Source organism: Microcaecilia unicolor, chromosome 3 (genome assembly GCF_901765095.1).
Source record: "Microcaecilia unicolor chromosome 3, aMicUni1.1, whole genome shotgun sequence".
In the NCBI taxonomy this organism is placed as follows: Eukaryota; Metazoa; Chordata; class Amphibia; order Gymnophiona; family Siphonopidae; genus Microcaecilia; species Microcaecilia unicolor.
Genome location: NC_044033.1, coordinates 355,844,996 through 355,871,249, shown reverse-complemented (window position 1 = coordinate 355,871,249; position 26,254 = coordinate 355,844,996). Strand labels below are relative to the sequence as shown.

At 42.5% G+C, this 26,254-nt stretch overlaps 1 protein-coding gene across 2 annotated transcripts in view; it reads right to left on the bottom strand.

Moving 5' to 3' along the window:
- Positions 1-2,672: 2,672 nt before the first annotated feature.
- LOC115465115 (tumor necrosis factor alpha-induced protein 3-like) overlaps positions 2,673-26,254 on the bottom strand; it is a 40,754-nt gene continuing 17,172 nt past the window's right edge. For both annotated transcript variants that reach the window (XM_030195519.1, XM_030195520.1), the window contains exons 3-9: positions 20,014-20,204; positions 16,377-16,524; positions 15,971-16,141; positions 13,421-13,601; positions 10,327-11,243; positions 5,609-5,841; positions 2,673-3,283 (exon numbers count right to left, since the gene is read on the bottom strand). In XM_030195519.1, the coding sequence (XP_030051379.1) occupies positions 3,032-3,283; positions 5,609-5,841; positions 10,327-11,243; positions 13,421-13,601; positions 15,971-16,141; positions 16,377-16,524; positions 20,014-20,204 (2,093 nt within the window). In that variant the 3' untranslated portion in view covers positions 2,673-3,031. The remainder of the gene's footprint in view (positions 3,284-5,608; positions 5,842-10,326; positions 11,244-13,420; positions 13,602-15,970; positions 16,142-16,376; positions 16,525-20,013; positions 20,205-26,254) is intronic.

Sequence of the window (26,254 nt, the reverse complement as noted above, 5' to 3'; positions counted from 1 at the left end):
CTTTGTGAATAACTTTGTATCATCAGCAAATTTAATCACCTCACTCGTTATTCCCATTCCTAGATCATTTATAAATGTTAAAAAGCAGCGGTGCCAACACAGATCCTTTCTCTTTTGAGAATATTGAATATATTTAACCCTACTGTTTTCTATTCTATATAGAAAAGTGGACACTTACTTTCACTTATAAAATAGGCTCTCAGTAGGGCATCTATACATAGGCATCCTTTTATAGAATAGACCCCTATGTTTCTGACTTTAGGGTTGGGTTCATTAAAGGCTTTATCCTATTAGAAAAATCCTTAATGAAGCATGTAATTTATTTTTTTCTTTGGCTACTGCAAATGAATGTAAAATATCAGGTTCATCTTTGTCAAATAATTTATTTCTCAATGCAGATATTTTAAAATAGAAGTTATACATTTGTCATGTAAATATCCTTTAAAAAACCTGTGTGCGTTAATTAAAATATGTTTTAATATATAAATACTTCAATATTCACATTTAATACATTGCCAACAGTGAAGCCAACGTAAATAAAATAAGTTGTATAGGAACCCAAGAAAACAATTTACAACTGTTAGACAACTTCGAAGAAAATCAAAGCCAAGCATCATAAATCTTTCCCTGTCTCAGACCGGTGGTAAAAATGTTTAAATTCTGCAACAGTGGCTAACAGGAAACCCTATTTTCTGACAAAAGCCAAAAGAGAATCCAGTACAGGGGAACCAGTATGACAGAGTACAACTGATTAAAAAAAAAAGAAAGAAAATACAAGCCAAAAAAAAAAAAAAAGAGATAAAACATCCAGAAACTGTCAGCCAATATCTAAACTCAAAATACTTTAATAGAGTTTTTTGAAAACTGCCCCCTCTGTAGGTGGGTAAAGTAGATGCATTACAGAATAATAGAGTAAGTTTTCAGAGAGGTATTCCTGTATTGAGGGTTAAGCCAGAGGGGATAACATGCCCAGTTTCATATTTTGAGAAACCTGCATGTTGCTTTATTTTTTTTATATCAAAATACAGGTTTTGAAAACTGCCCCACCTACAGCAAAAGTTGGTCATTTGAGTTCTTCTAGCCAAACTGTTCACTATTACTCTACTTTGTATCTTGGTTTTGATTATTGGCTGGTTTACCACAAAGTTGTTATTTTTTCCTTTTTAGCTTGTAATGTTGTCTAAAAAAGGATTGAATTCAGTCTCAATTCAGAAGATACAATTATTTAGCAAAGCAGGGTCCATCTTTGAAGACCTGGGATTAGTTTCTTTAACAGCCTAACAAAGAGGCAATACCAAGTTCCTCCACCTTCCCCCCCTTCACAAGCATCACATCCTTCCTGTGGCTGATTCCCAAGCTCATCAGTGTAGCAGGAATATAGTCACAATCATTAGAGGTGAAGAGCAGTTATTCAGTGCCTGAGATCCAACTTGAAGTTACAGAATCCGCACATTGACTCTTGGGAAATTAAAGACAGAAAGGAACATTTGGACTTCAACGAAGGAACATCCAATCTTCTAAGTAGAATCTGGTACCTAAGAGGGTCATTTTAGAACAGGTTGCTGAGACACAGAGCAAGAGGAGGCCAATTTTATAAAAGTCACACAGGCACATGTACGTCTTTATACAATTCTAGCGACAAAAGCAGCAGAAATCATGTCCAGACTAAATCTGTGGTCATTTACAGCTGCTCAGGGGCAGGCATAAATGTTCATGTGTACAGTACATGCACATATTTATAAAATACATGCGTACATTGCGACTCTACACTCCACCCAAAACCTGCCCCCCAAAACACTTACACCCGAGTTGTGTAAAACTGTGCATTCTCGTCATCATTTGTTACCCTCGGGTAATTTTATAAGAGGACTTTTACACGCATAAGGGATGGTGTACACGCTAAAAACATCCCTTATAATAATTATCTCCCGGACTATGTCATCTTGCAATTTGCTAAAATTATATGCTGGGTATACCCTTCAGTTTGAATACACAGTTCCATAGGATATTGGCCGCTAAACGGGCCTAGAAATCAAAGTTCACATTTTTAATTTGCATTGCTGAACAAAATGCATTGGTCAGGTCTGCAAGTCAAGATACTTCTGACGCTGAAAGGATTAAAGAGAAATATTTCATAGAAGACCAGTTTAGAAACAAACTATACACCTTATAGGGGTCCTTTTACTAAGATGCGCTGAAAAATGGCCTGTGGTAGTGTAGGCGCGTGTTTTGGACACGCGCAGGATCATTTTTCAGCGCACCTGTAAAAAAATGCCTTTTGGGGGGGGGGGGGGAGGGATGAAAATGAACGTGTGACAAAATGAAAATTGGCGTGTGTCCATTTTGGGTCTGAGACCTTTCTGCCAGCGATTGACTTGGCAGTAAAGTCTCACGCATTAACTGGGTGGTAATGGTTAACGGGTGTCCACATGTCGATTACTGCCCTCACGCCAGAAAATAAAAATATTTTCTGATGCGCGTATCGGATGTGCGTCAAAAATGAAATTACCGCTCGGGCCACGTGGTAGCCGGGTGGTAACTTGGAATTGGTGCACGTTCGGCGCGCATAAGCACTACTGAGGTTTAGTAAAAGGACTCCTTAGTTAGTTATGCTTTACAGAAATAAATACCACAAAACGCAGGCTTACTCAAAGTCAGAGAATGCTAGCTGAGACAAATGGTACGATTTATTCACGTGCCCTCCAGATTGGTGTCCTTTGTGTAGCCAGACAGTGACACCTCTTCTGCCATCCTGCTAGAACATCCTATATATTTTTTTCTTACATATCTCTCTATTTTTAATTTTCGCATTGAAAGATTTTTCTACAATTTCTTCAGGGGGAGGGGTGGGGGGATAAGGGCTGCAAACATACATCTTTGCCTCAATACATTCTAAGATATTCATACGATTGGGCACTCAGAAGAGTGCTAGTGACTACATATATCCAAAGAAATAAAATTAAGTGTTTTGAACATAGCACCATTTTTCTAATATCAGCAGGTCTTTTTTAAAGTCATCATCAGGATAATGTTATGCGTACAACTGTTTGAACTGGTAACACTCGTTACAAAATCCATTGCACCTATTATTCCCATAATGATCGCAGCCAGGTGCTCGGCAGCGCTGCTTTGGGGCCGCTTCGGTTGTGTGATCCCGGGATCTTCCTTGCTCGCATTCCCCACAGAGATCAGCATTTCTGTATATCACATTATTTGAGCAGGAACTCTTGCCACATTTTCTGGGAAAGCTAGGTGTGCCAAGATCTCGGTGTTGGTTTGTCTTCTGAAAAGAATGGTTAAATACCAGAGATTACAACTCTTTCCTAAATTAATCCTATTAACAGCGAATAATGCATTGCTACTCTGTTTGCACTCATCACTCACAATCATCTCTGTTTAACCTAAAGATGTCACTCATTTTGGCTTATTCAAATATTTGGTCCATTATCAGGCATATTTTCAAAGCACTTAGCCTTCCAAAGTTCCATAGGTTTCTATGGAACTTTGGAAGGCTAAGTGCTTTGAAAATATGCCTATATGGCAGGAAGATCTGTGGACTCTCCTTTAAATTTGAAAGGTCTATTCTTCTTTCACGCTGCAGTGGGCAAATGGTGGACTAGCTATATAATATTGTTATTTCCTTTTCTCCCATCATTTTGTTTCTTAATTAATTGTTAATTTAACTTAGTTTTAAATTATTTTGTTTTATGTTTTACACTTGGTATCATTTCAATAGTAATTTTATTTATTTTTTATTTTATTAACATTTGTACCCCGCGCTTTCCCACTCATGGCAGGCTCAATGCGGCAGGCAATGGAGGGTTAAGTGACTTGCCCAGAGTCACAAGGAGCTGCCTGTGCCGGGAATCTAACTCAGTTCCTCAGTTCCCCAGGACCAAAGGCCACCACCCTAACCACTAGGCCACTCCTCCACTCTCAATTTAATATAATTAGTTCAGATAGATGTATATAAACTACTTTATCCTTATGTATATGTTTTTATGTTTTTATTTTAATGCTCTTTTCCTTAAGTTTATTTTTTTTTGTAACCGCTATGATGTTTAGTAGAATACATGGTATATATCAAATAAACTTGAAACTTGGACCTTAAATCTTGATGGCTAATGATCAAAGCTGGCAGTTACATCAGTTTTCATCCCCCACCTCCCTGCTGGAATTTACAATCATCTTTCTAGAAAGTCCCAGATCAAACCACAGCCTTAGCTATTCCAAAGGATAAACTCTAGCCCTTTGTCTCTTTCAAGGCAAAAAGCTGGACCTTCAAAGCATGCACCATAATTCAACAGGATGCTTCCTTGAGAATTGGCCAAGACTATCAAGTTATATCATTAAACAGGCCTAGTTTCTTACTGGCAGTTTTTGTTAAGCCAAAGACAACCTTCCTCTCACAGTTTGTCTTGTTACTCAGCTTTCTTCTGTATTGTTTTGTGCAAGACAATGGCGTAGCTACGTGGGGCCTGAGGGCGCCTGGGCCCCTGTAGATTTCAGTCGGGACCCCCTCCCGGCGAACCCGCCCCCGCCGCCGCCTACCTTCGGTTTTGCTGGCGGGGGACCCCAATCCCCCCGATGTCCTCTCCGACCGTTCTGCTGCAGTCAGACTCAGAAAAGTCTTCTTCCTTCAACAGTTGCATGCTGACGTCCTGCACATACAGAACAGTTCTGTTCTCTGAGTCTGACGTCCTGCACATACAATGTGCAGGACGTCAGCATGCAACTGTTGAAGGAAGAAGACTTTTCTGAGTCTGACTGCAGCAGAACGGTCGGAGAGGACGTCGGCTGGCGGGGATTAGGGTCCCCCACCAGCAAAACCGAAGGTAGGCGGCGGCAGCGGGGGCGGGTTCGCGGCGGGAGGGGGGGTCGGCAGAGACGGGGGGGGGGGGCTAAAATGTGCCCCCTCCCCTTGAGCTCTGGACCCCCCTCCCACGGAAGTCTGGCTATGTCCCTGGTCCAAGATAGGAGTCAATGTCAGATGAAGGGGTTAAACACATAAGAACTGAGTTACCTGAATTCTAACTACGAATGGGACCAGTCCAACACTTCCACCCAAAATACTGTCTGTGCCTAATTTGATTACTTCTACAGGCAAAATCTGGCAAATCAGACTGTACAGCCTTTAGCATCCCTTATTCTTGTAAAAGTGCCACAGAGTCTAAGATTCAGAGTACAGAAACCCTCAGTATAACTTTCTCAGCTGACCAAAGACATTCTTAGTAGACAAGTGACTTCTGTTCTGAATCCATGCTAGGATACTGGTCTAGTAGTGTCTCAGAGGAAGGCTTCCCCTAACTGAGTCATCTACATCCATTTCCATTTCTGTAGCATCCACTGGTCCCTGGAGCATTCACATTCTGGTACTATCCAGGTCCAAAGGTCCATGCCCTGCTCACTTTCTAAGATCTCACTGGATAAAAGCTCTTGGAGGTATAGTAGCACATGATCTTAAAATCAAGTGGCAATATGTAGCCATTAGCAGAAGGACGGTTAAGTTTATACCAGCCTAGAGCAAACTCTACCCTGCCAGGAGATACCAACCAAGGTATACCATCTCCAAAGTAAAACCAGAGTAGTCAATTAAAAGTTTCCTTACTTCCGACTCTCTGACCAAGCGCTCTTCAGTCTTTCTTGCCTCCTGATAACGTTTATTCTGTCCTTCAACAAAGCATTTTTGGCAATATCCTTCAAACACGGTGCTCCCAAGGGTGCTACACTTTTTTCCCAAGCAGGCAGAAGTGCTGCAGAATACAGCGGCAGAAGGCTTGGAATAACCAGATGTGGGTGAATTCCTGCGGGATATTTTTTGCTGTATCTGTGAAGGATCACCTGCAAAAGAGAAGCACAACTTCATAATACTAAATGTCACATCTGCTTAGCAAGCTGAATTTGTCTAGTGTATATCTTCAAATGATTGGTCCTTTAGGTGTGCAGGCATAGCCTAATGGCTAGTGCAGTGGGCCAAGATCCAGTGGTTTGATTCCCACTGTGGCTCCTTGTGACCCTGGACAAGTCACCCAACCCTCCACTGCCCCACCCCAGGTAGGGCTGTACCAAATATTAATATTTGATGCGATTCAGTCCCAAATAATACCTCAAATACACTATTTGTATTTGTCGGAATAGTGATTTAAATTTGAATATGAATAATCCGGGGCTCCACTGTACTAAATTCGGCTGAAATAAACACTTGATCTTTGATTTCACATGGCTTCTTTTATTATTTGTCACATTAAAGCTCAAAGCCCATTATTCATATTCGGCCAAATAATATTTTTTGTTATTTATATTTGGCCGAATAGTAAAATATACTATTTGGTGCAGCTCTAGCCCCAGGTACAAAAGTAAGATTGTGATCCCACTAGGGACAGAGGAACTACCTATATAATATGTAAATCGCTTTGGTTGTACCACGTAAAGGCAGTATATCAAATGCATTTCCTCCTTACCCCATTTATTTAGTACGTGCTATCTAATCAAAGGATTAATGAGTGTGTTCTTAACATATTAATATTAAAACAAAATTATTAAGCAGCATCAAAACCTGCACAAGTTCACTGGCCATAAGAATAACATTACGAGGGTAATTTTATAAAGGCTTTTTTGCATATAAAATGCCTGTGGCTACTGACTGTTCACTCACTCCACATCGAGACTAGCTTGCCCCACACTGGGCAACTATGACCAGTTCCACATAACTTATTCAACTGTAAGCATAATTCCCCTTCAATTTAGTCCCCCATTTATTTCTTCCCATGCCTGTGTCCTATCCATTTGTCTGTCTATGGAGCTCATTTTCAAAAGAAAAAAACATCCAAAAAGTGGCATAAATCTGCATTTGGACGTTTTTCTCCCTGGAGTAGTGTAGTGGTCAGTGCAGTGCACCATGGAGTGGGGGACTCTGGTCCCTATCTCCCTCTACCTGTCACATTTGTGGTGGAAACTGTGAGCCCTCCAAAACTCACCAGAAACCCACATATAGGTGCCCCCTTCACCCATAAGGGCTATTGTGTACAGCTGTGGGCAGTGGGGTTTGGGTGGGTTTTGGGGGGGCTCAGCAAACAAGATTAAGGGAGCAATGGTGAGATGTGTACCTGGGAGCATGATTTTGAAGTCCACTGCAGTGACCCCTCGGGTGCCCCATTTATCTCCTGGGATGTCTGGGAGACCAGTCTACTAAAAATGCTGGGCCCGCCTATATCCCAATGGCTTGATTTTCTACATTTTTTACTTGAACTTTTTTTTTTTTTTTTTAAATGGACCAAAACACAAAACTTTGTTAGAAACAGTATTTTTGAAAACAAAAGATAGATGTTTTTCTTTTGGAAAATGAACTTCTCTCTTATTCAGATTTTGGACGGTTTTTGCAAAACGTCTAAAGTCGGACTTAAGATGTCATATTGATAATGCCCCTCCACATGTCTGAACTACTCCCCGCAGGCCTATTAAGATGTTTCATTGCATTGTACCAACAGGGGGAGCATCATATCTATGTTAGATGAGTGTTCTAATTCGTGCCTCTCAAGGAGTTTCATTTATATTGTGCTGACTGTATCTTATCAGTATTACACTATGGGACCTGTTTACTAAGCCACGCTATAGGCGCACTAGCATTTTTAGCATGCACTATTGCTACAGACACCCATAGGAATATATATGTGTGTCTCTAGTGTTTAACGCAGGCTAAAATCACTTAGTATCTTAGTAAACAGGGTCCTATATGAATCTTCTTCCATGCAGCCCATTACACAAGTACATAAGTATTGCCATACTGGGAAAGACCAAAGGTCCATCAAGCCCAGTGACCAATCCAGGTCACAAATACCTGGCAAGATCCCAAAAAAGTACTAAACATTTTATACTGCTTATCCCAGAAATAGTGGATTTTCTCCTAGTCCATTTAATAATGGTCTATGGACTTTTTCTTTAGGAAGCCGTCCAAACCTTTTTAAAACTCCGCTAAGCTAACCGCCTTTACCACATTCTCTGGCAACGAATTATTATAGTGCATCATTTTATTCTACTGACTTATCATATAAGAATGTTCTTCTGTGCTGTTTTAATATGTATATTTATGATTCTGTATCATGTCATTGCTATTACAAGAATTTAATTTGTCTATCTCCAGATTTAAGTTGATTGTATTCTATGCTTACATTTGGTCATTTTACTATTGTATGTTAGCGAAATATAAGTTGTTTATGTCAAGTTACACCTGTGGCACACCACTTTGGATGTATCTCTTCATACAAATGAAGAATAAATTAAAAAATAAAATTTCCTCATTCATACTTGTATGGTGTATGCCTGCTTAGAGAGTCATGGTTTACATGCATTTGTATGTATTCTGCACACAGTCATTTATATCTGCCACCAAACAGGCAGAGATATTTGTGGCTTCGCTTTATCAGTGATTTCTGCAGGATTTGTAGGACAGTTTCTACAAAAACACATAGAGGTTCATTTTCAAAGCATTTAGACTTACAAAGTTCCATAGGTTACAGTGGAACTTTGTAAGTCTAAGTGCTTTGAAAATATGCCTCAAAGGCACCCACTTGGTCTCCCCCCCCCAACATAAACTATAAAAAGAAAGCTCTTTAAACAAATGAATCGTGTTTGGTTACAGGCCTCATGAAATCTACTACAAAGGAAGGAAGGAAGGACTAAAAAGATGGTGGCTTGCTGGGACTCTTACAGGATAAAATCAAAGGGGTCGCTATTCAACAAGACTTATCTGGGAAGGACCGGCTTCTTCCTGAATAAATCCTGATGACTCGTTCTATACCTGAATTTTCAGCAGCATTATCCACTCAATATGTGATCGGACTGTCTTGGCACTTGGACTGCTATTTATATTGAGGAACAAATGTGTGAATAGGGTAGGCAGGGAGGGCGCTGCAGTGATGTGGAATTGATGAGTGCCTAATGTGTTTCTGAAGGTTCATACCTCCAGTATCACTAAATTACTGAGCACCACATTATTAATCAAAATACTAATTATAAAAATGATAAATAGTAGGTAAAATTGTGGGTTTAAATATTGTATGTTAATAGAAATAGTTGCTTAAGCCCAAGATACGTATACACCTCATTAATACTGATTAGTACATTAACCAAATGGTGCTAGGGCAGTTTAGGGGTGGGTGAAGTCAGGACAGAAAAAATGGTACCTTGCTAAGTAGCACTGGCCAACTTACATCTGAATATTCAAGTGCCAGCCAGTATCCAGATACCAGCTCTGAATATCTGAGGATTAAAAGTTCACAGTGGCTGGCACTGATTTATTTGTCAATAGAGAATCCACAAAGCGTGGAGAACTCAAAGAAGACCCACGGATACTTTGTAAAACAAACAAAAAAGTGGGCACAAAACCAGGAGTCCCAGAGACTGGATCACAATCAAATATACGAGTCAAATATACTAATTAATAAAATTTGGTTTTAGCTTTACTGTGATCCAGTCTCTGGGACTCCTGTTTTTGTGCCCACTTTTTTGTTTGTTTTACTTATTTATTTGTTACATTTGTATCCCACATTTTCCCACCTATTTGCAGGCTCAATGTGGCTTACATAATACCGTAAAATCATCGACTACCGTGGGCTGAATATTACCCCCAAAGCAATCATATCGCCGACACAATTTATTAGGGCCATAGTTTTACAAAAGGGTTACTTTAAAAGTGAATTGCTTCTGCGACATGATGCATTTCCGGAAAACTGTAATTTTCAGCCATAAAGCATTGCTCAGGGAGCTGCAGTTATAGTCCATTTCTATGTTTTTTTCTCACTCTGTAGTCCTTATTTTTGTAGCTTACACCTGTAAGCATTAAGAAACGATCCTGATCAGGTCTTCAGTGAGAGCTCTGTTGCCAGGATAGCTCGAGAGATCTACCTTGTGTTTTAAGGAAAATCAGATAGACTTGGGAAAATCCACTCTATATTCTAGGATAAGCAGCATAAAATCTGTTTTACTGTTTTGGGATCTTGCCAGGTACTTGTGACCTAGATTGGCCACTTTGGAAACAGGATACTGGGCTTGATGAACCTTTGGTCTGTCCCAATATGGCAATGCTTATGTGCTTAAGGGGTTCTGGAGCAAGCTAGAGGTGCTTGTTCTGCAGCTGAGAAAGAAAGGGCAACTTAATGTAGCGTGTGCTGTGTAATCATGGCAGTCTGCATGTGGAATCTGTGTAATACACTCCCCCCCCCCCCCACCCCCAAAACCGAGACAGGCAATATCCTATTTCCCTTTCTATTACTGACCCTCAATCACATTTATCAGATGCCATTATTTGACTAACACCCATTTACTTACCGGCATTCTCCTCAAACTCGACAAAACACAATGTGCAAAATCCTTCATTCTGCAGAGTTCCAAAGAAAGGACAGTTTGTTTTTCTGCACTTGCGGCTTCCTGCCCTGTCCCCTGCATTGAATGGAGTCTGTGGCTGTTGTGGCCCAAGTATATCCCCTGGTCTGTTGTTGCAGGGCGTATGACATGACAGCTGGAGGAGGCTTCTTGATAAATGTGAAGGGTCGGACATGGACCTCTGATGAGCTGTGGGTGGAAAACTGGAACTGATATTTGTGGAGTATTCCGTAGTCCTCCTGAAACAAGAGCTGCAAATGCCATTAAAGGTCCTTGTGGTGTCCTGAAGGCATTCTCTGCACTTCATAATGTCTAGTTGTCTGGCCTTTTCCACGCTGCTGCTCATACGAGGCTGTGTAGAATTATAGCAGCGTTCACAAAAGCCATTGAGCTCCATATTTAAGGTAAATGGGCAGTCGGGACTTTTGCACTTCATTGCATTGGTTTCGCTGTAAAGGAAGAGGCTAGGGGCTGTTGGTGGTGTAGACCGAGACCCCGTCACCGACTCTTCAGATGTCCGTTCTGAGTGGTTGGATAACTCACCTCTGGAACACACCGTTCCAATAGCCTTTGGTTTCTCATTGACAGTTTTTGTGCTTGACGTATCCTCTCGTTGTTTTTGGTCGAAGCACTCGTGGCAGAAAGGCTGAGTGCTCACAGACATGTAGAAAGGGCAGTTGAGGGTCTCACATTTCATTTCTACCAGTGAAAGCTGGGAGAGTGACACTTCTACTCTGTCCCTGAAACAGGGCCCTCTCCTCGTTTGTTCAGAGTTTTCTTGCCACTTTTTGTATTCGTGCTGCACCAGCTGAAAGTAATCTTCCATCAGATTGATTTCTTCTGGTAAGTTACCTTCATCCAGCCTATGAACGACAGATTTCAAACCACTGAGTCACAGCAAAATACAAAAGCAAAGTTAGGGGGAGATGTCAGAGGCAATGGAAATGAATGCCTGTGTTTACAAAGGCGCGCTATAGGCACGTTAGAATTTTAACACGCGTTAAATGCTAATGCACCAAATAGGAATGTATTTGCGTGTTAGCATTTAACACGCCTTAACTTTAAAGGTGCGTTAAAAATGCTAACACGCCTTAGTAAACATACCCCTAAGGGAGCACGAGAGATTTAGGGCCCCGTTTACTAAGCTGTGCTAGCGCTTTTAGCGCGTGCTAATTTGTGTAGATGCCCACAGGAATATTATGGCCATCTACACAGTTAGTGCACACTAAAAACACTAGGGCGCAGCTTAGTAAACAGCAGGGGTGTAGCCAGACTTCGGCGGGAGGGGGGTCCAGAGCCCAAGGTGAGGGGGGCACATTTTAGCCCCCTCCTGCCATTGCCGACCCCCCCCTGCCGCCACCACCAACTTTGACCCCCCCTGCCGACGACCCTCTCGACCCCCCTCCCGCCACCAACCCTCCCCCGCTGCCGCTGTCGCCTACCTTTGCTAGCGGGGGACCCCAACCCCCGCAAGCCGAGGTCCTCTTCTTCCTTCGTTCTGTTTCTAAGTCTCTGCACGTTGTACGTGCAGGACGTCAGACTCACAGAAACAGAACGAAGCCTGCTGGCTGATCTGCAAGGCTTCGTTCTGTTTCTGTGAGTCCGACGTCCTGCACGTACAACGTGCAGAGTCAGACTCAGAATGAAGGAAGAAGAGGACCTCGGCTGGCGGTGGTTGGGGTCTCCCGCCAGCAAAGGTAGGCGATGGTGGGTTGGCGGTGGGAGGGGGGGGGGTCGAGAGGGTCGTCGGCAGGGGGGTCCAGGGCCAAATCCACGGGGGCCCACGCCCCCATGGCCCCACATAGCTATGCCACTGGTAAACAGGGCCCTTGGTTTTCTCAAATTATAGGCTGGATTTACTAATGTGCTAACACTCATTACCATGCATTATATAGCACAGGTGTCATCTGATGCAATGGAATCTATTTTAGTAATAGTGCATGTTAATGTGGTAAATGTCCTTTAGTAAATCTAGCCTTAAGCAGGAAAGAACAAGTAAAAATAACCAGACACATCTTTGAGGCAGTTTTCAAATTTCTTTTAGTACTTTTCCCCTGCTGATGCTGCACTAGTTCTAAAAGGGAACGTACACAGGTCCATTCCCTTTGAAAACTTCCTTGGGAAAAGTAACTGCGGAAATCTACACCTGCTTTATCTCCAAAAACGTTTTTTTCCCTGTAAAGCAAAGTGCTAAACTACAGGAGTTGCCACCATCCCATCTTATCCCCGCTACTCATCGCATCTACTTTTCCCGTGGGTGGGGCATGTTAAACCCCTGTGTACTTTTACTCACACTCAGGGCAGACAATTTTCAGATGGTTTTTGAAAAATCCTCTCTTAATATTATTGATTCACAAGTTCCAATCTGCATTCCCTCTCCGCACAAGAGATAACTAATGAGTAAGACCAGAGTTATAACTTATGGACTGAGAGAATGAATGTCAGATCCAGAATGAATACTGTATGTTTTTGCAAACCCTGATGGAATTGCAGAGTATGCAAAGCCAGGTTAAAATGTGGAAGATGAAGAAATAAAGACTGAATGCGTAGACGCCTATGCGTGCCAAACGCGCACCAAATGGAGTTACCTTGTGGCCCTCGCGGTAATTTCAATTTTGATGTGCATCCACTAAGCAAATCTGAAAAATATTTTTTATTTTCTGGCGCATGTCCGTTACGTGCGCCAGAAAATAAATATTTTTCAGATGCGCGTAGCGGACACACGCCAAGTGGCATTTGACGCGTGTAGGTCATTACCGCCCAGATTCTTTACCGCTAGGTCTATGGCTGGCGGTAAGGTCTCAGACCCAAAATGGATGCGCAGCAATTTTGAATTGGCCGCACGTCCAGTTTCGGCAAAAAAGAAAGAGAGTGGCCTTTTTCACAGGTGCGTGGAAAAATGGATCGGCGCATGCCCAAAACCCACGCCTACACTACCGCAAGCCATTTTTCTGCATGCCTTTGTAAAAGGACCCCTTGCTGTCATATGTTCTCGTTGGGACACTGTTAACATTATAGGGCTTGATAAAGCAATACTCACTTTGCGGCGTTTATTAGATGGGTAGTGCTGTGGTCCCAGCCTTGAACTGGAATCTCAATCAAGATCAGGTACTCCTTGAGTAGCTTCTCCTTTGTCTTCCCTTCTGCTTCAGTCATAAAGTGAATTTTCAGGTCTTCAAATCTTCCCCGCTCATTGCTTACCAGTGGGACAGCCCGAATTTCTATGCAAATAAACAAGGTTTTGGTTTAAGCAAAATGTCAATAGCCCCTTGAAAAGAACACATGAAGGTGTCGACATCCTGCCTACCTGGAAACGGAGGTAATATCAGTACAAAAAAAGCTGCACGATTGTGCAAGGAACACCAAACACACGCTAATGAATGGAGGTAGTAATTGTATTTTCAAGCTGGGCCTTTATGTTAATATGTTGTGATTGCTTATGTAACATTTGCAATCATTTCAGAAATGGCTCTGCTCTTTGGTGATCATTCTCAGGAGCATCTCGCTATTCCCCGTGCTAATTGTAGGCACATTAAAAACGCTAACGCATCTTAGTAAACAGGGCCCTAAATCAGTTCACCCATTTTCATTGAATTCTTTGACTGGGTGACAGGAGAATTAAATCAAGGACGTGCTATGGACGTCATCTACTTAGATTTCAGCAAGGCTTTTGACACGGTTCCCCACAGGAGGCTCTTAAATAAACTAGACAGCCTGAAGATAGGACCCGAAGTGGTGAACTGGATTAGGAACTGGTTGACAGACAGACGCCAGAGGGTGGTGGTGAATGGAGTTCGCTCGGAGGAGGGAAAGGTGAGTAGTGGAGTGCCTCAGGGATCGGTGCTGGGGCCCATTCTGTTCAATATATTTGTGAGTGACATTGCTGAAGGGTTACAAGGTAAAGTTTGCCTTTTTGCGGATGACACCAAGATTTCCAACAGAGTGGACACCCCGGAGGGAGTGGAAAACATGAAAAAAGATCTGAAGAAGCTAGAAGAATGGTCTAACGTTTGGCAATTAAAATTCAATGCGAAGAAATGCAAAGTGATGCACTTAGGGAGTAGAAATCCAAGGGAGACGTATGTGTTAGGCGGGGAGAGTCTGATAGGCACGGACGGGGAGAGGGATCTTGGGGTGACAGTATCTGAGGACCTGAAGGCGACGAAACAGTGCGACAAGGCGGTGGCTGTAGCTAGAAGATTGCTAGGCTGTATAGAGAGAGGTGTGACCAGCAGAAGAAAGGAGGTTTTAATGCCCCTGTATAAGACGTTGGTGAGGCCCCACCTGGAGTATTGTGTTCAGTTTTGGAGGCCGTATCTTGCGAAGGATGTTAAATAAATGGAAGCGGTGCAAAGAAAAGCTACGAGGATGGTATGGGATTTGCGTTCCAAGACGTATGAAGAGAGGCTTGCTGACCTGAACATGTACACCCTGGAGGAAAGGAGGAACAGGGGTGATACGATACAGACGTTCAAATATTTGAAAGGTATTAATCCGCAAACGAATCTTTTCCGGAGATGGGAAGGCGGTAGAACGAGAGGACATGAAATGAGATTGAAGGGGGGCAGACTCAGGAAAGATGTCAGGAAGTATTTTTTCACGGAGAGGGTGGTGGACGCTTGGAATGCCCTCCCGCGGGAGGTGGTGGAGATGAAAACGGTAACGGAGTTCAAACATGCGTGGGATATGCATAGTGAAATCCTGTGCAAAAGGAATGGATCCTCAGAAGCTTAGCTGAAATTGGGTGGCGGAGCAGGTGGGGGGAAGAGGGGTTGGTGGTTGGGAAGCGAGGATAGGGGAGGGCAGACTTATACAGTCTGTACCAGAGCCGGTGATGGGAGGCGGGACTGGTGGTTGGGAGGTGGGAAATACTGCTGGGCAGACTTAAAGGTCTGTGCCCTGAAAAGGACAGGTACAAATTCAAGGTAAAGTATACACATATGAGTTTGTCTTGGGCAGACTGGATGGACCATGCAGGTCTTTTTCTGCCGTCATCTACTATGTTACTATGTAAGTACGAACTGTCAGACTGACTGACTTAAAAACCAAAATGTCTCTTCTAGCCATAGAACAAGTAGAGAATGGGTACAGGTGTTAGGGTCCCTCAATGCCCTCTCTGCTCGGATCACCTTTAAGCAGTTTTGGGTACCCTTTTACCAAACTGCGATAAAAAGTGACCTCAGTGCATCCTTACGTGGATCATTCCCACTAAGGCCATTTTTTCTGCAAGGATAAAATGGCTGATTTTTCTATTCTCTCTATTATTGGCCACATGCTAATTTTCCCATTAGCGCGCGAGTCCCTACCGTCACCCTTATGTAGGCAGTAAGGACTCACGCGCTAAGCACATGCTAATCGGTTAGCGCGTGGCAATGTAGCTGCACTAACCGATTGCCCACTCTCCATCCCCAGTGCCCAAAAATAAATGTTATTTTCTAAACACAAGGGTAGTTTGCACACATCCAAAAATGACTGTGGGACATCTCAACGCACACTTATTACACCCTTCATCATAAACAGCGTTACAGTTTTCCTGGTAAGGAAGACAAACAAAGACATTCTCAGGCATTGATACATCAATTTCTCATACCTGGACCGCTGTCCTTTAGGGTGACTAAAGGTGCAAAGTGTTGGCTGTCATAGCCAAGGACAATGGGGTGTCTGTAGCATTCTTGTGCTGGCCAGTGAAGAGGCAAGTAGATCCCACCAACATTCACAGGTGCAAAACTTGAACCAGTCTCTAAACTTCTCAATACATTATCTGTTTTTAGGTAGAACAAAAATGAAAAACAGATTATCCTGACTTACGCAAACTTTTAATTGTATATTACAAACGGTAGTTGACTTAACATATGTTTCAGGGCATGAGTTAAGAGTGTAGATGGACAATCCATCAAAATGCCCACTAATCTTTCATGTGAATCTAATGTATTATTTTACAATAGTTACATTCATAGAAAATGACTGTAAAAGACAAAATAAAACAATCTTTTCACCTGCAATTATGATAATAGGTCTTCGGAGAATGTTAGCCAGAATGAATATATGTATTTGTTCAAGTGAATTATACTGAAGCCCGGTGTGGCCAACTGATGTTTCTGCTGAGGCCATTTTGACAAGGTTTTCCCATTCTTCTTCCCAATTCTAGAAAAAAAAATGATTAATTACCTTATCTGTGGTTTCAGAACTATAAATGTAACCACTTGCACTGCTAGATTTGGGGAGACTTAGAAGCAGAGAGATGTCTCTGCTCGTCTCCCACCTTGTTAACATAGAAACATGACGGCAGATAAAGGCCATATGACCCATCCAGTCTGCCCATCCTCTGTAACCCCTAATTCTTCCTGTTCCTTATGCAATTCTAAAATAAAAGACCAGTTTCACTGACCACTTGTACACTGTATTTTACTTTTCAGAATCTACTTTCGTCACAAGAGAAGAGCCTCGGTAACTCTCTTCAGAAACAGTGGCGGTACCAAAAGTCAAACAAATGAACGAAAAGCTTACATTATAGTTTTGATTTTGCTTTAATGGTTCACGTGCTTTCCCTGCTTTTGGAGATAATTTTACAAAAATTTCCATGCAAGAAAGACTTTTTATACAATTAGGCTGCTTAAACGTACGCATGGTACAAGCTGGAGAGATCTTATAGAATAGCCCCCGAATTCTATAAAAGTGCTAAAAATTGTATGCACAAATTTAGGCATGCGCCGAATTTGCGCATGCAATTTAATTGAATGAGCCAATTAGCATCAATAATTGAGATCTTTACAAGCAATTATTGGTGCTAACTGGAATTAAAATTTATGTGTGGTCCAAAAGGGGGTGCAGCCATGGGAGGGTCACAGGCAGTTTGGGGCATTCCTGTAACTTATGCGTGCTACTGCTTAGTGCTACTTTTTTTTTACTGCAGAATTTTTAGGTGCTATTTATAGAATTCCATCCTAGGTGTGCTCAGGGAAGAAGTTAGGATGGAGCATGGGTGCATTCATGAACATTTAGGACTTGTCTCAAGCAGGCACGATATCTGCACCTTCATTCTAAGTGTAATTTCTGTTCAGGTATCTTTATAAAACAGGATCAGAGCAAGTACCTTCCTGCCTAATTAACCTAGCCACGTCTATCTTTTCTTCACCCCACTCAATCCTACCGCTTCTTGGAAAGCAAATACTGTACAGGAAAATAAAGGTAAATGAAAAACCTCCCTATGCGTTAGTTTTTTTTTTTTTCCAAAGGATAGGCCTCAAAGCTCACTCCAGTCTAAATGAAAAACGTGTTTCCCGATGCTTGTGTCAGGATGAGACGGCACCGTATATTGTCGCATAACTACTTATGTGACAATAGATGGTACCATCTACTTATAGGCCAACGAAGCAAACGCCCACAGAAGGTGAGCTCTCCACAGGAAAACCAACGATAGGCAAAACACACAGTGGATCCAAAAAAAAGGTCCTCTCACAATGAGTGTCTTCCTGAACAAGGTCTTTATTAACAGTAGCAGAATTGACCTGACACGTGACGTGTTTCGGCCGTGAGGCCTGCGTCAAGAGAGAGCTGTGTTACTGGTCTCTGGCTGGGAGAAACTCAGTTAAAACTTGTGCTGGCTAAACTCAACCCCTGACGCAGGCCTCACGGCCGAAACACGTCACGTGTCGGGTCAATTCTTGTTCAGGAAGACACTCATTGTGAGAGGACCTTTTTTTTGGATCCACTGTGTGTTTTGACCATCTACTTATAACCAAAAGTGGATTAAAAAAGACTCATGTGAAGAAAAAAAAAAAACATTCCAACTAGAAATCAAATATTTTATAGCAAGAGGAAAAAGACGTTCATGGGATATGCAGTAAGTCACATTTTTTCCACATTACACTGGCAGGGAAACAGTAACCATTAAACCTAAAAGACTGAGATCATACTCCACACACCCTGGCTTAGGGAGGTTTGTTCCCGTCATAGTCTCTCTATAGGTTATCAAAATTTAGGTGCCCAAATTTGGGCACAGATCTCAGATCTGCACGCAAACTAATGAGATAATGAGCCATTAACAATTGTTAATTGGTGATAACTGGCACTCATTTGGGTTTGGATCTGTCTTGTGCCCTGTTCCATAACATATGTGTCTAAATTTTATAATGTGCAGCTCCAAAAGGGGTGTGGTCATGGGAGGAGCATAGGTGGATAAGAGGCATTCCCAGAAATTTGGCAGGATGTTATATAATAGGGTCATAGTTGTGCACCAGCATTTACAGCAGGTTTCAGCAGATCTGTGCTACACTAGTATTCTATAAAAGGCCATTTGCGCCGAGCACCCTTTGCAGAATATTAGTTTAGCGCGGATTCTCAGCACCCCCAGTATGCACAAAAATACTATTTGCCTCAGAAGAAAAACTGCATATTCTACATACTACATGAAAATACATATAGTACAATTCATGCTGTATAAATTCAAAATGGAATTGTGAAGCCATTATTTTCAATTTCTTCAGGCAATTTCACTGCAAAACCTCTGAACCTGTAGGAGCAGCCTAACACAGTCAAATATTACCTCATACTTGCTAGATCCACTTGGTTCATGTGGGCTGTGATGTCACAGGCTGCATCCTGGACTACCTGAACCAATAAGATTCCATTCCATTATAGAGTATCTACGACTGATATAAATATGGCTGCCACCTGGACTTTAGGAGAATTATAGGGGAACAGAGTGAAGGCTAAAAAAATAATGCCTTGCTAGTAATATTTTTAATTGGAAGAGGATAAGCATTCCTGCCTCCTGAAAAATCCTCCACAGTATGAAGTGCAGAGCTGTCAGAGATTTTTTTCACCCCATTATCCAGTACTGCCAGCTCCGAAAAAAGGAAAAGCAGAGCCATGCTCAGAGCTCAGCAGGTCTGTGTACTTCCTGCTAATATATGCACACCCTCAGTAGCAGAGGCGCTGCGTATTTTAAGTTTTATTCTATACCTGCCCGCCCATAAAGGGGGTAATTTTATAACAGGGCATTTAGGAAAGTGCAAATTTTAGGCTATCAGATGCCTCTTTCTCTCTTTATAAAATAGCCCCACAAAAGCAAGTTTAAGTGAAGAGAAGATTTCCAAAAACATGCTTATTCTGTGCCTCTTGAAGAAAGGTTACAGGCAAAAATTCAGACATCAATGATCAAAAGAGTCAGAGTTTTGAATGTTCAAAAGTTATGTGTACATTTTTAGTAGAAGGTACTCTCACACATTAGGAGTGTTGGGGAATGAGTATTCCTTCTAGGACAGGGGTTCTCAACCCAGCCCTTTGGACACTCCCAGCCCATCAAGTTTTCAGGATATCCATAATGAATAGGCATGAGACAGTGCATGCAAATCTATCTCACGCATATTCATTGTGGATATCCCGAAAACTTGACCGGCTGGGTGTGTCCTAAGGACTGGGTTGACAAGTACTGTCCTAGGATAATTTTCAAAGTGAAGGTATCCATGTACCTTAACTCAAAGTTTAGGAAGTGCAATATGACCAGTATAAAATTACTCCCTTATAGGCCATTAGTATTAGAGAAATCAACTATCTGAATTTGACCTTACCCCTCTTCAGCTGTCAGTGTTATTTAGGGTTCCTTTAGCACTGAATACATCTGTAACTTACCCTGGTGTCATACTGGAGTCCTGTCTCTACAAACTCTACTGATTTAATGGACTCCAGCTGCCATCGGAACTTGAAGTTTCGTACATCTGTTTCTTTCAGAGCGCTGTGCAAAGTTTTTCTCAAAAGCAGGTCAGTGTCCTGGATACCCCACATGTACTGTGATGCAGCATGCATGAGGCAATTTCCATCTCCTAAAAGGAAAACAAAATGTGGATGCTTCATTTTTCAGTTACACCAGCATAAAGCTGGTGACGTAACTGCAGTGGCGTAAACACGGCAGAGTGAGGAGCATGCACATAAGTTACAGAATGCTGTAAAAGCAGGAGACATGCCTACGCCCCCACCCATGCATTTACATGCTATGCCAGTTAAGTGCTCCTTACAGAGAAGTTCAGCACTCTGCTACCATTTATACATTTCTCCACAAAGTACTAGGTATTCTGTACATTTACACAGGCAAGCGGCGTGTGGATGAGGCTGCCAAGTTATAGAATTGCCCTTTACATGTCTTTACAAAAGAGGCTCCCAGAACTCATTTCTGTAGAAACATAGATAACGGTAGATAAGGAGCTAAGTGGTCTATCCAGTGTGTAAAGATTGACACACACATGCTCTGAGGGTGATATAAAATATAAAGGTGTGGGTTTCTGCTGCTGTTGGGCAAGTCACTTTCCATAGCCCAAAGTACAAAATAAGTACTGGTATATATGTAAACCACTCCGCACAACCCTATACCCCTGGGAATGCCTACATGACAATTGCATAAAACTGGGCACACTTCCTACATGCATGTGGCCGCACAATTTCATAAAAGCCCGTTTCTGCCTTTAAAATAGGTTTTCAATATGGAAAAAAAATACAAACTTTAGGAAATTACTCCCCCAGTAGAACAATTTCAAAACTCTGCATTTTGATGCCAAACCTAGCTTATACACCAGCTCTCATAGGGAAAATATGCACACACTTTCCCCCGGATTCTATTTATGGTGTGCAAATTTCCATGCACAAAATTGCGTGTTATTCTGATATGCGTGTGCAACTAAATTGGCTACTGAGCCAATTTGCACCAATATTTGAGTACTATTAATGGCATTAATTGGCAACAATTTGGATTCACGCGCACATCTTGCTAAGACCAGCATGCAAATCATATAGCACGCAACTCAGAAGGGGGTGCGGCCATGGGGGGGGGGCATTGGCAGGTCAGGGGTGCTCACTAAAGATGAACGCAGCATTACTGAATACTGGGGATCTGCACCTAAATTACGTGCCAAGATTTACACCAGGTTTCAGTTGGTGTATGGAAATGGGACTTGATATACCGCCTTTCTGTGGTATTTTGCAACTACATTCAAAGCGGTTTATATATATATATACAGGTACTTATTTTGTACCTGGGGAAATGACGGGTTAAGTGACTTGCCCACAGTTACAAGGAGCTGCAGTGGGAATCGAACCCAGTTCCCCAGGATCAAAGTCCGCTGCACTAACCGCTAGGCTACTCCTCCAAAGTTTGGTATGGAAATGGCTCTTAGCGCTATTCTATAAATGGTACCCAACTCAGAGCGCCAGCTAAACAGCACTCCGCACAGATTTAACGAATAGTCCTAGTTCTTCACCTTTTAAAACTGCCCAAGGAAAAACTACCAACAGAAGTATGCATCTTATTACCTCCCCTGACCCAGGACATCAAAACACATGTTATTTTGCATTCACATAGAGTGGGTAATTTTCAAAGAACCCTCTTACATCGTAACATAGTAAATGACGGCAGATAAAGCCCTGTATGATCCATCCAGTTTGCTCGAGAAGATAAACGCTTTACATAAGGTATGAGGTGATATAACCTACGCCTGATCTTGAGTTGTCCATGCCATTTTCAGGGAATAGACCGTAGAAGGCTGCCCAGCACTGTCCTTGTTATAAACTTCTGAAGTTATCATAGAAGCCCTTGAAAAGCTTCATTGCAACCCATCCAAATCTATCCAGCCACTATCAGGGCACAGACCGCAGAAATCCACCCAGTACTGGCTTTGCCTCCCAACTACCAGTGTAATTGGCTACTTACATGGGTAAATGGCTTTTCAAAATTGCCCACTACATTTCTAAACAAAGAAATATTCTAACTAGGGGTATGCAGCCAAAATGTTTCATTTCCCAAATTGTTTATAGAAATGTTTGGTTTTCCTATTTCTTTCTGTGGGCAAGATCGTAAATAGTTTTGACACAGGAAAAGGCCAGAAAATTTCAGTTCCTGTCATTTCAGGCATGAACATAGGAAATATTGTTGTACGTTTATTTGAATCAACGTGGAAAATGTCTTGCCTAATTCTAGCCTTTTATATTTTAGAAGTGTGGGATATTGCTAGAGGAAATCATGTGTGATGATGCAGGTGTTTGGTGACTGTGTTGCTCATTGCTTTAGATTTTCCGATTAGCCTTCAGTGAGCATAACCAGGATGTGCCTCAGTTTTGTTCAAGTATTTTGTTTCTTCTTCCTTGTTACACTGGGCCCACTGGTGTGGGGACCCTGCTAATTGTGGAATCCCAAGGCAGGAGCTCATGCTTGTTAGCCAAGGTAGCAAGACCAGTTGATTGTTGCTATTATTCATCTCCCTCCCCAGTGATGAAAACTATAAGGGTGGGACAGACAGACAGGACATATGGGAAGAGACTATTGAAGAGAGGAAGACAAGATAAAAGTCACAAGCAGGTGACAAGTTAGGAATTAAAAGAATTCTAGCACTCGCCTGAAAGTATCAGCCGGGTGCCTAAGTGCTATATTCTGTAACAGCGTGCCTCACTTAAACACGAGACACGAGAGAGAAATCTAGAAATGGTGCTCGAAATTTGGCGCCAGAAAAAAAAAATCAGCGCCAAGAACGATTCTATAAAGGGCGTGCGCTCGGTTCCTGTGCCAGACTTTGGGCATCAGACTTACGCCTGCTGAAGCCTGGCGTACAGGCTGATGCTCAACTTAGGATTGCTGAGGCAGTGTTCCGTAACAACGCATGTAAACTTACGGAATGCCTCTGATGCGCCCATGCCCTGCCCCCTTTGATTTACATGCTATTAGAGTTTGGCACCTTGCCTTATAAATACCATGCAGCCAGATGTGTGCATAAATTTGTCAATAATTGGCTGTTAGCACCCAATTATTGATTTTAATTGGCTCATTAGCCAACTAAATTTGTGTGCACATCTGAGGAGCATGCCCTAATTCTGGCACGCAAATCTAGGCACCATATAGAGAATCCAGGGGTCAATGCATAAATGCAAGGGGGGAGTACACATGGGCAAGGCTCTTACTTACAAGCATAACACTAGAATAATGTAAAGTACACGTCCCTGCCACATTTACAGGTCTAGGGCTGGGTTAACTGCAGGTGTATAAATGTTAAATGCAGTGATACCAGGTTACACTAACATTCTAGTGTAACCTAGTGATTACATATTTTGACATCCACAAGACAAGACTTAACAATGATCTGGGTTTTCTAGCCCATTATAAACCATAAAGTTCTACTGTTTTGTCACCCTCTTATCACCATGCATATCTCCCCGTCCCTCACCTAACCAACCCCACCCTCATCCTGTGGGGCTGTCACTGAAATGCTTTGATGTTTCACTTATATATACTGTTATTTATCAACATTTGCTTATTTTGGATCTGATGAAGAAGGGTTACCTTCGAAAGCTAATAAAAAAAATGTACTAAGTCCAATAAAAAAAGGTATCAACTTATTTTCTTTTCTATGCTTTATACCTTTAAGAGTGGACTAACATGGCTACCACATCTCTCTACTACCATTCTAGAAACAGAACCTGGGCACCCAAATGCCATTACAGGAAATTTCCTACAATGGCCTCAGGATACCTAAATGGATGCATCCTGTTACAGAATTGCACCATAGTGTCCTGTATAATATAGGGACCAGAGCTTTTGTTATCCTTCTTCTGCGTGACGGGGGATATTAAAAAAAATCCCTGAATTATATGACTTCCAAAATCTGTGATGTTATCACTTCTAAAAACACAGGAATTCTTCTAAGCCAAGCAGAAGTTGTTGACTTCTAAAACTTGAAACAGAACTGAACTTCAGAGTGGAACATATTTGCATTGGCTCTTTTCCTAGTGAGTTGAGTTAGGTAGGAAGGACGCCCCTTCCCTTGAATGTCATGCTTTATAATTCAAGCTCAAAGCTGTGGAACACATTGCATTGCTAACTTATATTGGACTATCCTAACAAATGCTTTCAATAGCCAGAGTGCCCTTTTTTCTACATGTCCTGCTCCTTAGGAGTTTAAGTTTAAATGGAACCAGGATATGTCATGAGCCTTTATGGACAATTACCTGGGGTTTTTTCCCCCTACTTCATAACCTCTCCCAGCTAGCACAGTTATCAGTGTGATAACGGTGACCCACCCTGCATACTTATTAAAATACCCTAGTGCAGTGGTTTTCAACCCAGTCCTCAGGGACCATAAGAACGTAAGAGTAGCCACACTGGGTCACATAGGAGCCAACTTTTCAAAATGATTGGGGGTGCTTAATTTTTTTTTTTTTATAGGTGGTACATTTGCCCCCCTCCCCTCCCCCCTGCCTCCCTCTCCTCAGAGTTCCAGGCCCCCCTCCCTCTCCTCAGAGTTCCAGACCCTCCTTCCCTCTGACTCGAGTTCCAGCCCGACCTCTTCTCCCACTCCCACAACAGTCCTTCGCCTGCCCCTCGCCTTCCTGCATGCCGCCCATAATTTAAAAGTCATCTTACCGAGGTCCCGGCGGCAGCAGTAGTGAAAGGCGAGCATGAGCAGGCTCGGTGAGTCGGCGCTTCACCTGCCTTCCCCTTCTCATTGCTCTCAGCTCTGTCTCTGGTCCCGCCCTTGCGGAAACAGGAAATGAGGGCGGGACCAGAGGCAAAGCTGAGAGCAACGAGAAGGGAAGGCAGGCTGAACTTAGCGCCAACTCGTCGAGCCTGCTTGTGCTCGCCTTTCACTACTGCTGCTGCTGGGACCCCAGTAAGATGACTTTAAATTATGGGCGGCATGAAGGAAGGCGAGGGGCAGGCGAAGGACTGTTGTGGAAGTGGGAGAAGAGGTCGGGCAGCGGGCTGGCTCCTGGGAAACTTCCGGTTCCGGTGGGGAAATATTGGGGGTGCTCGAGCACCACAGCGTCAGCGCCAATGCTGGGTCAGACCAATGGTCCATCTAGCCCAGTATCCTGTTTTCCAAACAGTGGCCAAGCCAGGTCACAAATACCTGGCAGAAACTCAAATTGTGGCAACAACCTATACTACAAATCCCAGGGCAAGCAGTTGTTTCCCATGTCTGTCTCAATAACAGACTATGCACTTTTCCTCCAGGAATTTGTCCAAACCTTTTTTAAACCCAGATACACAAACTGCTATTACTGCATCCTCCGGCAAAGAGTTCCAGAGCTTAACTATTTGTGGAGTGAAAAAATATTTCCTTCTATTTGTTTTAAAAGTATTTCCATATAACTTCCTCGAGTGTCCCTTAAGTCTTTGTATTTTTGGAATGAGTAAAAAAATTGATTTACTTCTATACCACTCAGGATTTTATAGACCTCAATCATATCTCCCCTCATCCGTCTCTTTTCCAAGCTGAACAGGCCTAACCTCTCTAGCCTTTCCTCATACGAGAGGAAATCTATCCCCTTTATCATTTTAGTTGCTCTACTTTGAACCTTTTCTAATTCTGCTATATCTTTTTTGAGATACGGCGACCAGAACTGAACGCAATACTCAAGGTGCGGACGTACCATGGAGCAATACAAAGGCATTATAGTATTTTCGGTCTTCTTCATCATCTCTTTCCTAACAATTCCTAGCATTCTGTTTGTTTTTTTTTGTCTGCTGCCGCACACTGAGCAAAAGATTTATCTACAACGACACCCAGATCATTTTCTTGAGCGCTGACCCCCAAGGTGGATCCTAGTCGGGTTTTCAGGATATCCACAATGAACATACCGAGATGTATTGGCATGCACATCTCTCTCATGCATACTCATTGTAGGTATCTTGAAAACTCGACTGGCCAGGTGGTCTCCGAGGACTGGGATGAAAAGACCACTGCCCTAGTGTACTTTTCCCCAAGCAGTGTGCCTTCTTTGCTGATCAGGTGTGCCATGCAATAAAAGTCACCACTGCCTGATGCTAAGGTTCAGAAATTGAAGATCAGCATATGGTCTTTGCTCTCAGCAACCCACAGCTACAAGTTCACCA